Genomic DNA, 13832 nt, shown 5'->3' with positions numbered 1-13832 from the left:
GACCTACCTTGGTCCTTTTGCTGTGGTGGGTGAGCCCCAGGACAGGCATGAGCTGGGAGTGTGGTGGCCCCAACTTGATGTCCATGTGACCCGGAGCAGCTGCTTTGTCTCTGAAGCAGCTCTGTCCTAGGGTCATTGAGGTCACACTCCCCTTCCCTTGGTTCCAGGGGCGGTGGGGGTGGGCAGGGAGCTCCGCAGTGGGGAGAGACTTGCCAGACCGCTGTCAGCAGCAGCCTATTCCCCCCCCACACCCCGTCTCTTGTGTTTCTCCTCCCAAAGACAAGCGTGCCATTTGACCATCTCGGAAAGTGAGGAAGAGCCACCATCGGACCAGTATTTGCTTAGGTGAGTCAGTATCTGCAGCAGAAGGAGCCCAGCCAGCTCTAGAAGCACCCATGGCCTCAGGGGGGAGTGGCAGGGCCCTCTCCCGCCCGCACCCCAATCAACAGCTCTTGAGAGAATTTACCTCAGAGCTACTTGGCTCAGCCCAGCCCACACCAGCTAATTTCAGCTGGAAAAAGCCTCCCTCTGCCCTCAGGCCAGTCCTCCTTTCGCTGTCCCTCTGTTGGCTGTCCCTGCCCCCCTTCCAGTAGTCCCGCAGAGGAGTTAATCCTTAGGTTGATGCTCTCCTCCAGGCCTTTAGTCCTGCCTTAGCCCCCGGGCTGTTAAACAAGTCACTCCCATAAAGCACGTAGAACAGGGTTATGTACTTGGGGGTTTATCTGATGTAAAACAAGGCCCTTGGTGGCTTCCCAGAGCCCTTTGGCCAGTGTGAATCTCCGTGGGTCGCCTGAGGCCACGTGCCTGAGGCCACGTGCCTGCGGGCCTGAGGAGCTGAAAGCTGGTCTCTGGAGCCTGGCTTGGGGAGGCGCAGGGCGCAGAGGGGAGGTTCTGGGAGGGGAGGGCTGTAGGGGGAAACGGCTGAGCTCCCTGGGGAATAGGTATGTGGCAGGGGGCTTCGCCAGCGTGGCCTCACACCAGGACTCCCTGAGCGTGAGGTGCTTTGCAGAAATTCATTCCAGGGCTAGAGCTGGGACGTGAAACAGGACTTGCCTTCGCTGGCTCTCAGGTCCGAGAACCAGTCCTTCCGTGCAGGGTGGGGCGGGTGTGTGGCTGCTCACCGAGACGACAGAGGAGGGAGAGCGAGCTTGTTCTTCCCGTGAAAATGGAGCACCCACTGTGTCCCTGGAGAGCCTCGGGACAGGAGCATGGGGACTGCAGGTTATCTGGCGGATGGTGGCCAGAGGCAGACATGCACCTGATCTGTCTTCTCTCCCCCTTCCAGTGTCTTCACTGTATTTTCTTTTAAAAACAACAACAACAAAAAGATGGGGGAAAAAACCACTCAAAAGAACAAAAAGAAAAAAACCCAGCATAAAACCGACGATGGATTTTCTGTTCTTTTTCTTTTTTCTTTTTCTTTTTTCCCTTTTTTCTTTTTTCCTTTTTTTTTTTTTTTTTTTTTTTTTTTTTGCCATTGGCAAGAAGATGGGATGCCTTCAGCACAGAGGATTCTTGTCCCTACGCATTTCCCATTGTCCACAACCTTCAGGCAGCCAAATGCCCCCCAGACATGGGGCTCCACACGCCAGGTGCCACGGCCGCGCCCCAGCCAGCACAGATACCGGCCGAGAGGGGCTGACTCCATGTTGGAGATGCCACTGGTCCTCGTGTGCCATCAAGAGGTGGCCTGAGGAGCCGGGGGAGGGGGGGAAACGGTGTGGTTGGTCGGGTCGGGGTAGATCCCACTGGGTGCTCTTGAGCCTTGGGACCCCAGGAGACAGGCACAGCTCCTACTGCCTTGAAATGACTGTGGCCGAATTTCTGGGTTGGGCTTTTTCCAGTGTCCCCTGAACGTCTGGGTCTCTTTGCTTCTCCAAGAAGACTTTGAGGAATGGGTGGCGAGGTGGTGGGGACTGGGATTCCTTGTGTGTGTGTGTCTGTCTGTCTGTGTAGCTCCCTGGACAGCAGGTGCCCTGCCCCACCTGCCTGGCGGACTTTCGGTTCTCACCCTCCTAACAAGGACACAGGGGTAGGCGGTGACTTTCCGTCGCCCCCAAGAAGGGCACAGAGGGTCCTTGTCATTACCGATCCCTGAGTCTGTCAGCAGCTTGTGGCAGCCCCACTCCCTTTCCGTGGTCTTAGGGCAGATCTGTGACTACTTCCAGAAAGCATCTGGCTCCTGGGTTATGAATGAATTCTCCGGGCAGGCCACACTCACCTGGCGCCCCACCCTTCCTCCCGTGTTCTGCCTCTCTCTCCAGGAGGAGCCTGGGGTCAGGGCTGGGCACCGGATTCATCCACCCCTCCTAGTTAACGCCCCTTTTTACTTTATTTTTGTTTGTTTTCTCCGTGTGTGTATTTCCTAATTTATTTACCTCTTTTGCCCCTTTTTTTTCTTTTCCTTTTTTTTTTTTTTTAAGAGCAAAGCTTTTTATTACTTTGTAATTTAAAAAACTGAAAAAAAAATACTGAAGAACTTTGGGGGGAATTTTGTACTTTTTTCCTGTGTAAATATTGGACTTTTTTGAGCTTTATTGTGGTTGTTAATTTGAAGTAATAAAGTAGAAAAGGATAAAGTGAAACGGACAGCCCTTGGTCCACATTTTTGCTCTGGGGGTTTCTCCTCAAGCAGGCCTGGGAGCAGGTGTGGCCGTTGGGGATGACTAGGCCAGTGATGGGTACCTCCCTGGGGTTACTTTACACCAGTGTTTCAAAAACTGTAGCCATGCTAGCTGGGGCCTCATTCAAGTGCAGACTGGTGTGGAGACTGAGTCTGCATCCTCCCAAGGTCCAGGGGATCCCACATGCCCAGAACCACACTACATAGGAAGGTTCAAAGCGCTCTTCACAACACGATCTTATACACACGAGAATTCTGAGTTCGGTCCTATTAATCTCCCTGCCTTCAGAGGGGGAAACAAGGCACAAGTAAAATGACTTGCCCGAGGTCCCACAGCCAGCTCTTTGGCAGCAGAATCAGGATTCGAACCCCGCCGTTGACCAGGGAGCCCTGTGAGAGAGGGTCCTGGCGTACGGTTCCGCGCTCACAGTTCCTCCTGCCAGGCCTTGAAAAAAGTGGCCCTCAGCCTTTGTCTCGGCAGCGTAAGGAAGAATTGATCAGTTTACCTTTATCCAACGCAGTTTACTTTCCAACCTCTCATTAACCCAAGAGCCACTGTTTGCCACCATCAACCCGTATGAGGAGCAAAGCCACCCGACTCATCTGTCAACCTGGAGAGAGGGCGAGGTCCCTGAGAGGTTCTCCAGGGGGCATATTGGAAGTCCTGGGCGTAGCTCAAACCCCCAGAATGCACGTCTGTTCCCTGCTGGTATATGAAGACCCAGCGACCCCCATGGCCTGGCTCAGGCCTGGGGGAGGGTCTCCTGCTGGCCCTCCACATAAGTCCGTATTCACAACCATCAAGGAACACCAGAAGGCCCGGAAGTCTAGGCAATACACCAGAGCCGACCACAGGAAAGCCTGTCTGGGAGAGTTAGTGTCCCCCCAGCTCTCCCTGCCCTCCCCTCAGCACCTTTAGGCAACGTAGCTGACATCAGTGAGTGTGGCCTTACCGCCGACGGGCCCCTAGGGAAAATACAAGGAGAGCGAATCTTTGAAAATCTTTATATATAATCTTTTGCAGCAAAGACCTTAATACCTAGTAACACTAATGTGTTGTTTGCTGTATTAAAATTCCAATTTTAGTAATACTACTAAATGTATACCTATGGAGTAGATTTGTGTTTTTACCATTTGGGGGGATTTTACTGTCTTTAGAATGTACCTGACTTAGGGGGTGTTGTCAGAGGCCAGTGCCCAGAAGTACCTTGAAATTGTTCTTTTCTCTGTGTGGTTATTGTATTGATTTTGATAATGAGTTAGTGCTCTCTCCTCCTCCCCAGCCCCTTGTTTTCATTTTATTTTTTGGAGATATCACGTATATGACACTCAAGCTATATGAAAAGTTATAATCAGAGAATCACTCCTGTTCCTGGCCCCTCCCCTGCCTGCACCCCCCCCCCCCCCCACACACACACATAACCTACCATCTTCACTGGTTTCTGGTTCATTCTTCCTGTTTCTTATCTGGCAAACTAATGTATATGGGAGTGGGTGGTGGCTGACAGTCTCTGAGGAAATGACATTTAGCTGAGGCCAGAAGTGACCAAGATGTGTCAACCATGCAAACAGTTTATTTTTATTAAGTATGCCAAATAATCGCCCAGAAATTTTGCCCAGACTGGATGGGGCAAACATGCCACTTGGTGAATCATTTTCATTCATGCAACAAACAGTGACTGGGCTCGTGCTGGTGCCTGGGATGCCAGGTGCTGGGTCAAGGCGGTGGGAGGGGGGTGCAGGGAGGTCAGGGCTGGAGTCCAGAGGGCCAGCTTGGCTCCTCTGTGACCTTGGGCATTGTCTGGGTCCTGGTTTTCTCTGTAAAATGGGGGTGATAATAACTGCTTCCCAAGGTGGTGGAATTATAAGACCACAGAGCAATGTAAGGGCTGAGGTCACTGAGGGCTTTCCATGCCACACCTTGCTCCCCCAACCCTCTGCTCAGAGCGATCCTATTAGGTTGGTATATTATGATGGCCGTTTTCTAGACGAGGACATTGAGGTACAGAGAAAACCTGCCTGGCTTCATGGCCAATGCCTTTAACCTTTGCTTAGCCAGGCACTTCATAGATGGTCAATAACGGTAACTATACATTTCAAACAAGAGGAGTGATCTTGGCTTCCAGAGGCTCATAGCCTAGTCTGGGGAAAGAGACAGACTAGCAAATCATTCATCCCAATCCAGAATCTGGTGTAAGATGTTCAGTGTGAACTAGAAACAACGCAGAGGGTGGGAATGTATTTGGTGTCACCAAGGAAGGTGTCTGAAATATTTGACCTGAGCCTTGAAATGTGAGTAGCACTTTGCCAGGGGACAGGCTGGGGGAAAGTCATTCCTAGCTGAGGAAATAGTATGTGCAAAGGCCCACAGGTATGCACTAGCTTGATACTCTTAGAAAATTCCACCAGGACCACCGACAAGGCTAGAAAGCAGGGGGCAGGGAGGCGCATTCCGAATTACAAAGCAAGGAAAAGCGGCCAGAGTGGAAGGGGCAGTGCTTGGGGCGGAGCATCAGGCCGGAGGGCGTGGCCAGCGGACTCGAAAGGGCAAGTGGCAGGGATGAGGCTGCCAAGAAAAGAGGTTCTGGCTGACTATTTTACCCTAGCTTCTTTTTAAAAATGCAGGAACGCCTGGGTGGCTCCGTCGGTTATGCCCTGCGTTCGGCTCAGGTCATGATCCCAGGATCTTGGGATCGAGTCCCCACATGGGGCTTCTTGCTCAGCGGGGAGTCTGCTTCTCTCTCAGCTTTTGCCTGCCATTCTGCCCGCTTGTGCGCTCTCTTTCTCTCTCTCTGACAAATAAATAAGTACAATCTTTTAAAAAATTGTAATTTAGGAAAATGCACATATATTAAGTGTACAGCTCGGTTGCTCATCACCACCTGATGAAGAGGTAGGGACTGAAGATACTCCAGCAAGCTCCCTCAAGCCCTTTCCCATCCAGTATCCCCCCTCCAGCCCCCCACCCATACATACACTAGACACCACTCTTCTAGATTCTCTCAGCAGGTGACCTTCTGACTCTGGGAGACAAGTCAGAGCAGCGGCGGGAGGAGGCAGTGCGCCCGGGAGCCTGACAGGAAGAGGAAGGCCTGGGCCCTCTCTACTAGGGTGGGCAGGTGGGAGGAAGTGGTTTTGAGGGTCCAAGAGGTGTGCAAATATTTGGAGGCTAAAGAAGCCTTGAGGAGGGGGCCCGGTGACTGGTGACTGGCCGCGGGTGGTTGGGAGGAGCAGAAAGGGGAGGAGAGGGGCACCTGGGTAGCTCAGTGGGTTAAGCCTCTACCTTCGGCTCAGGTCATGATCCCAGGGGCCTGGGATCGAGTCCCGCATAGGGCTCTCTGCTCAGCAGGAAGCAGGGAGCATGCTTCTCCTCATCTCTCTCTCTGTCTGTCTCTCTGCCTATTTGTGATCTCTCTCTCTGTCAAATAAATAAATGAAATCTTTAAAAAAAAAAAAAAAAAGAAAGGGGAGGAGACACCGGGAGAACCTGGTCTGGGACAAAAGGAGGGGCAGGGCTTCCAGCTCACTCCCCCCTGCAAAGGGTACAAGCCCCTTGTGTCCCCGAGCAACTGGCTCCTGGCTGGTGGCATCCTGGCCCCATTCCTACCTGCTGTCAGCGGGGCCCCCCAACCCAGGGCCCTCCAGTGGGAATGGACCAGGGACCCCTGCAGCCTGCTCCATGGGGGGCCATCCCAGCAGAGCTTCAGTGAAAGGAAAAACCTTCTACTCCACCATCCCCTTTCCCTCTGCCGCTCCCCCATCCATGCTCTGGTTGGGAAACAGCTCAGGGCATAGTTAGAGCTCAGAACTCCAAGCCCTGCGTCACATCCTCCTTCCCAAAGTCTGCCACACTGGGCGCCCACAGAACCACGTCAGTCAGTCCAAGGGCTAAACGTGTTCCAAGCTCCGGCCTCCCACAGCGATGCGGGCACCTATGACTCCGGCTCAAGCCACACTTCCCTGGGTCCTGTTGACCATGGGGGGAGAAGGCATCTGGTGTGCTGGGTCCACGTTGCCGTGGTGACAGCAGTCCCCTCTCCTCCTCCTCCCTGCCACCTCTTTTACCCTAGCCTCCTACCAATAGCATCTTTCCGCCTCCCGACTGTGTGAGGTCATGTTCCACAGCCTGCTGAGGGCCAGCAAGCTGCCCAGCAGGGCTTGCCTTCCCCGAAGCTGGGCTGCCCCATCTACCCCCACCACCGTAAGAGGCTGGGGGTTGGGGTGGGCGGGTGCGGGGCAGCCCAGACAGCTGCAGGGGTGAGCAGTGCCCAGGGCCCAGCCCTGGGGCTCAGGGAGGCTGCCCAGGGACCCCTGCAGGCCCCTGGGAGAATGGCATTGCAGGTAATTACACAACCCGAGGCTTTTCATCCCAGCATCTTCAAAGCCCCTATGATTAAGGTGTGGCCCCTTTGAAGTTGTCCCATCCGGGGTTTTCCACTCACTGTAGCTCCCACCTGGCCCAGCCAGGCCTCTTGCTTCCTCCTCTCCTCCCTCTCATTAAAGCCTCTCTGAGAAAACCCTGAACCCCACTTCCCTAGATCCCTGCCTGCGCCCTACACCACCACCCTGTGCGATGGACCTCCCTTTCCCCACAGCAGCACTCCGGGTTAGCTGGCTGCAACCTGGGATTTTGTAGGGAATCTGAAACACGTTCCTAGGAACTCCAAGGAAACTGGCAGTAAAGCCTTCGCTTTGGCCTGTTTTCACTTGCTTGTTTGTTCGTTTGGGCTAGATAAATTAGAACTGGGACTTGGCCTCCCCTACATTAGAGGGACAGGTGTGTGTGTGTGCGTATGTGCGCGTGACTGAGAGACAGAAAAAGAAGCTTCTCTCCTGAGACTCCAACTCAGGCTTTTTTCAAAGAAACCTGGAAATCATCCCCAGCCACATCCCCAGTTCATACGCATACCTCCCAGGTGGCATCTCCAAAAAATGGCCTTGTTCTGCTGATGGCCATAGATGCCGCACCGCCCCCCCCCCTCCAACCAAGGTCACCATTACAAGCGAGGCTCTGTGAAGTCAGAAGTATTTTCTTTTGCTGCCTGATTTTCCTAGTCCCTGTGGGTGCTGGTATGGGTCCTGGGTTCCCGTCACAGACATCTCATCTGCCAAATGACAGTCACCGCTGGTTGCTGAGATAATAAAGAGCTTAGTACTTTGCACGAAGTAAATGCTCAGTAAACAGTAGTTGTGCTCCAGGTGATTACGAGCGAGGATACAGTGCCAGCCCCTGTGTGTTGGTTTCTGGGAATGCAAAGATGATTAAGACCTAGTCCTTTTTTGTCCTCCATTTATGGAAGCAGTATTCTGACTTCCAGAAATTTTCTATGCATTTTAAATGATACACATTCATGCATGCATAACTCTCCCCCCACCCAGGGAAATACACAGACACATATATATTTGCATAAACGAGACATCCAGTACTTAGATATTCACCCCCACCCCCACCCCTCTTAATGACAGGTCCACGGGAACTGATGTTTTATCAGGGACCCGAAAGGAGGGGCGGAATGGAAACGGGGTGGGGGTGTAGTGACGAGCATGTTCCCCGCGATGTGAATGGTGTCACCAACGCCCTGACGCCGGTCGAAAGGTGGCTGGCTGCTGGAAATGGAATCGCTGACGGTGTTTGAAACAGGTTTGCTTAATCAAAATCCGACCATTTGAGCCCACTTATGTTTTCAGCTCCAAACAAGAATCTCACAAAGGGCCTTCTTATGGTTGTGTTTGAAAATAACCCACACCGAGGGCTCTCAACGTGCCTGGCCCTGTGCTTACAGCCTTCCATGTGTTAAGCTCATTTCATCCTCACATCAGCCCGGAAAGGAAGGTACCATTATCACTCCCATTTTACAGATGAAGAAGCCGAAGCTCGAAGAAACTAAGTGATTTGCCCAAAGCCTCACAGCCTGTCCGTGGTGGAGTGAGAAATTTGAACCTAGTGCTTTGGCCACGGCCCCGGCTAAAGGTCTCAGAAGAGCCACCGGCTCCTGATGGTTCTGCCCTAGTTCCCTTCCTGTCTGCTGTTGAAGTCACACTTCAGCCCCTGTCCTTCCTGGGTGGCCTTGGAACTCCAAGGAACTTGGAACTTCCACGTTCTGAGCTGCTGAACATCTGAGGGTTCTTCTTTCCTTCCTGGCACTCTCTCCTGGTTCTTCTGGACATTGCATTTTCCTTAAAAGGCTCACCCCACTTTCCTGTCCATATTTTTGGTTCTGAAGGGGCTGACTCCACCCCCTAGTTCCAGCGGAGGGCCCTGATCTAGGCCTGGCCAATTGGAGCACTGCATTTCCTGGCCACAATGATTGGCTCAGAGATGGGAACGTGACCCAGATGGGCCAATCAGAGGCAGTCCAGAAACAAAACTTTGAGAATTCTTGAGAAAGAGGTACTCTGCCATTGTCGCTAGGAGGAAAGACCACCTGAGAATGAGGTCAAGCACAGGCGCGCGTGCGCGGACACACACACATATACACACACACGCACACACGCACACACGCACACCCGCACGCCAGAGATCCAGTGTCCCAATGACCCTGTGGGAGGCCTCAAATCCAGCTCTGCTGTTCACTATTACTTGAGCCCGTAAATTCATGTTCTTTGTTTAGCTTGAATTGGGCTTCAATCTGTTTACAACCAAAAGGGTCTCATTCAGGTAAAAAGTTAGCTGGGTCTTCAGCGGTCATGTTCCATAGACGGGAGCGCAGTCATCAGCCCTGTGCACTGTACTGTGCTGACATTTTCGTGTATATTTCTCAGGCCTGTCCTGCGGGTGTGTTGTTCTTAATTTTCCACCTACTTACTGAGACAAAGACGCATGTCTAAGGTACAGTGCTAGGAAGTAATGGAGCTGGGTCTGTGCTCTGCCTGCCCCACCATGCTGTCTCTCCAGGGTTCCAAGCCAGGTCTCCCATGACATCCTTGGGGACAAGTAGGAGACACAGAGGCTGCAGGTAAATGGATCCGGAGTGCTCTGAGCTCTGGGCCACTCAACAGCTTGCACTGCTGAGGTCTTGGCTATTCCCTTCGCTCTCCCCTACCAAGTGCTAGGAGTGGATTTTGGATGCAGGAATAACCCAACCTAGTGTCTACCTTTAAGAGGTTTTCAGTCTGATGGGGAAGACAGATGCATTCAAATGAATTTATGATGCAGTGAGAAGAAGATAAAAGGGAACAATAAATAATTTCTTTAACCTTTTTTCTTCTTCTGAAAATATGACGTGCTTTTTGCTGACAAATTTGGGAAATACAGAGAAGCAAGGTGGTGGGGAAGGGGGAAGGTAACGAAACCAAGATGCATAATCCTGCCACTTAGAAGTGTTGTTGACACTGTTGACATTTTGTCATACTTCCTTCCAATCTTTCTTCTAACTTTTTTTTTTTTTAAACAGAGCTCAGACCAGGTTGTCATGCAAATTTATTACTTCCTTTTTACTCAGTATTGTTCCTGCTCATTTCCCCATTTGTTATCAGAAATGTATAAAGAGGCTATTTTAATAGCTATACAAGAGACTATTGTAGGGGCGCCTGGGTGGCTCAGTGGGTTAAGCCTCTGCCTTCAGCTCAGGTGATGATTTTGGGGGTCCTGGGATGGGGCCCCCATTGGGCTCCCAGCTCAGCAGGGAACCTGCTTCCCTCCACCCCCTGCCTCTGCCTCCCTACTTGTGACTTCTCTCTGTCAAATAAATAAATAAAATCTTTTTTAAAAAAAAAAATAGGCTATTGTATGGGCTATACCAGAGTTTACTTAACTCTTCTCCAGTGACTTTCAGATTATTTCCAACTTTTTGTTGAGGAGAAACTAATTCAAACATCATGGGGGAAATGGGAGAGGTGGGGATCAAGAAGATGGATGGCCTCTGATTTGGTCTTTGAGGAAAGAGTAGCTATTTGCTGGAGGTGAAGAAAGGCATTTCGCCTTCTGGAGCCACTGGTGGGCTGGGGAACAGTTATAATTATCCAGAGGTAAGGGGACCTGAATAGGGCAGTGGACCCAAGTGGGGACGGACTGATATGAGCAGCATCTTTGAGCCTTGATGGGTGGGGAATGGAATGCAGCAGAGAAAGGACAAAGAGGATCCACGTCGATCGTCGATCGGCATTTTGGAAAGCCTGCGGGGGGCGGGGGGGAGGGGGAGGAAAGGCAGGGAGCAAACAACCAAGTCTCCTAGTGCCCCCTGCTGACCTGCCTTGTCACTCAGGCCAGGTGACTTTCTGTCTTGAAGCCCTTTTTGGCAATCCAAGCCTAAAAATACCCACCGCTGTCTCTGCCCCCGCCAGCCTAGGGCCTCTGTAAGTTGAGATCTAAGAGTTAGTACCCTTGATGAGCAGGGGCTGAAAACGCGAACTTGGGTGTGGTTTGGCCTGAACACTCAGTAGATGTTGGATTGTGTCTATTTTGTAAACTTTCCATGCTAGGCATAAAAAATAGTGAAGCTGGGACAAGGACTTTGCCCAGAGAGCTGGAAAGTTGTAAACAGATGATCCTAATGCAACTGGCAGACTTGTTCTGTGTGTTGGGACTGCCCTGAGGATTTCTTGTCTGAGGCTGGGAAAGAAGTTTTCCACAGGACTCTTTCTAGAAGATATTCATAATGTGACAAATACTCGGAGCGTGTTCTCTGTGCCAGCCCCCGTATTAAGTACTGGACGTACGTCAGGAAACAGAATAAATATCTTTGTCCTCATAGGTCTTGTGTTCTGATGGAAGACGGAGAAACAGGCAAACTATGTATTATAGTAGAGCTTAAGTGATACAGGGGACGCCTGGGTGGCTCAGTGGGTTGAGCCGCTGCCTTCGGCTCAGGTCATGATCTCACGTCCTGGGATCGAGTCCCACATGGGGCTCTCTGCTCAGCGGGGAGCCTGCTTCCTCCTCTCTCTCTCTCTGCCTGCCTCTCCAACTACTTGTGATTTCTCTCTGTCAAATAAATAAATAAAATCTTAAAAAAAAAAAAAAAGTGATACAGGGGAAAAATAGAGCACGGGAAGAGGGGACTCGGGAGTGCATGTGAGGGGCTTAGCAATTTTACTAAGGGTGGCCAGGGAAGGCCTCACTGAGTGAGAATATTTGAACAAATCCTTGAAGAACATGAGGGAGGGACCATTGAGTTATCCAAGGGAACAATGATCCTAGCAAATGGGACAGCCAGTGCAAAGGATTTGAGGCAGAGGGTGCTTGGCTTGTTCTAGGAACAGCAAGAGGTCAAGGTAGAGGGAAAGGAGAGGTGGGGATGAGGTCAGACATCCTGGGTGTGTAGAATGCCAAATCAAGCAAGACTTGGGTTTTTGTTTTTGTTGTTTTTTATTTTATTTTATTTTTAAAAAGATTTTATTTATTTATTTGACAGAGAGAGATCACAAGTAGGCAGAGAGGCAGGCAGAGAGAGGAGGAAGCAGGCTCCCTGCTGAGCAGAGAGCCCAATGCGGGACTCAGTTCCAGGACCCTGAGATCATGACCTGAGCAGTAGGCAGAGCCTTAACCCACTGAGCCACCCAGGCACCCTAAAGATTTTATTTTTATTTATTTTTCAGAGAGAGAGAGAGAGAGAGAGAGAGAGCGAGCACGCGTGCGCACAAAAGCTGGAGGAGGGGTAGGCAGAGGGAGAAGCAGACTCCCAGCTGAGCGAGGAGCCCAGTGTGTGACTCCATCCTAGAACCCTGGGATCATGATCTGAGCCGAAGGCAGATGCTTAACCCACTGAGCCACCTAGGTGCCCCAATAAATAAATTGTTTTCTTTAAAAATTTTTAAAATAAAATAAAAGACTTTCTGTGGCTCCAATCCTGACATAGCCCAGGGCAAGTTTGGAAAAAGGAAATGGGTTAGGCCAACAGTTGTGATACTTTTGGTCAGTTTGGGATGCTATAACATTTTATCATAGACCGGGTGGTTTATCAACAACAGAAATTTATTTCTCACAATTCTGGAGGTTGTAAGTCTGAGATCAGGTTGCCCGACAGCATGATTGGGATCTACAAGAAGCCAGATTGCCAACCACTTCTATTCTCACGTGGCAGAAAGGCTAGGCAGCTTTCTGGGATCCTTTTTATAAGAGAGCTAATCCCATTCATGAGGGCTGCACCCTCATGACCGGATGACATCTCAAAGTCCCCACCTCCAATACCATCACATTGGGCTAGGATTTCAACAAATGCATTTGGGGAGGACGCATTCAGTGTACAACAAGAATACTGCAGTGATCCTTGGCAGAAGCTGGATGAGGGTGTTAGCAGTGGAGATGGGGTGGAAAAGATTAGAGTCTAGGTACATTTTGCAGGTAGAGCCAGGGATTTTCTGCTTCCGTGGGTAAGGAGGTGGCGGGATGAGGGATTCGGGGATGACTCCAGGAGTTCTGACCTGGGCACTGGAAAGACCAGAGTTGCCAACCGCTGTTGGGGGAGGCTGTGAAGGTGTAGTTTTGTATGTGTTTGGATGGCACATTGACTTTGGATGCCTACTGGACCTCAAGTATTTGGTGACAATTCAGGGGAGGAGTCTGGGCAGGAGATATAAATAAATTTGAGGATCTGGAACACACCAATGCCGGAACTTGATCGGATTCTTTTAACCTGGGTAAGGTGTGGACCTGGCAAACAGCAGTGGAGTAGGCAGCTTGAATGACATCCGAAAACTTTTTGCTCATTAGGCTGCCTAGAGACAGGCGGGGCAAGAATGAAGCGTCCCTAAGTGGAATGGGAAGGAAGTCTCCTTCTCTGCCCTGCGATTTTACCTCGCGTGATTGCATACAGCACTTCGGTACACATTAATTTCCCAACTCCACATGCATCCTTCACTCGATAAGTAGCCATGATGTATTGTTCCATCTTCAAAACAGGCCCAAATGGAGGAAATTAGGATTAAGAAAAGTGAAGTGCCAGAGATCTAGCGAGTGTCGGGGACAGACGTTGGAGCCCAGGACTCGATCCGTGCATCCCCAGAAGCTCCGTGGTGGGTAGGGTTGGGGAGTCGAATTGAGGCGAGAGCGACGACGACTCCCGGCGGGTTTGATAGCGAGCGCGGGAGAACCGAGGTGGCTCCCACCACCTCGCGGCGGGCTGCGGGTTTCGGGTGCGGCCCCTTTAAGGCCAGGCGGGTGATCTCAGCCGCGCGCTCGCCGCCCCGCCCTCCCCGGAGGCGTGCTCAGTGCGCAAGCGCGCCGCGGCGGCACTCCGCTGGGCCCGGGACCCGCCGGCGGCGGCGAAAC

At 51.4% G+C, this 13832-nt stretch overlaps 1 protein-coding gene across 5 annotated transcripts in view; it reads left to right on the top strand.

Moving 5' to 3' along the window:
- Positions 1-2589, top strand: part of CSNK1E (casein kinase 1 epsilon) — a 31066-nt gene extending 28477 nt beyond the window's left edge. For 3 of the 5 annotated variants that reach the window (XM_059186969.1, XM_059186968.1, XM_059186971.1), the window contains exons 10-11: positions 280-345; positions 1286-2589. In XM_059186969.1, the coding sequence (XP_059042952.1) occupies positions 280-312 (33 nt within the window). In that variant the 3' untranslated portion in view covers positions 313-345; positions 1286-2589. The remainder of the gene's footprint in view (positions 1-279; positions 346-1285) is intronic. The other 2 variants (XM_059186972.1, XM_059186973.1) reach the window with 2 other exon arrangements.
- The last annotated feature ends 11243 nt before the right edge of the window (positions 2590-13832 follow it).

This window comes from Mustela lutreola, chromosome 8 (genome assembly GCF_030435805.1).
Source record: "Mustela lutreola isolate mMusLut2 chromosome 8, mMusLut2.pri, whole genome shotgun sequence".
NCBI lineage: Eukaryota > Metazoa > Chordata > Mammalia > Carnivora > Mustelidae > Mustela > Mustela lutreola.
This window is presented reverse-complemented; position numbering and strand designations above follow the sequence as displayed.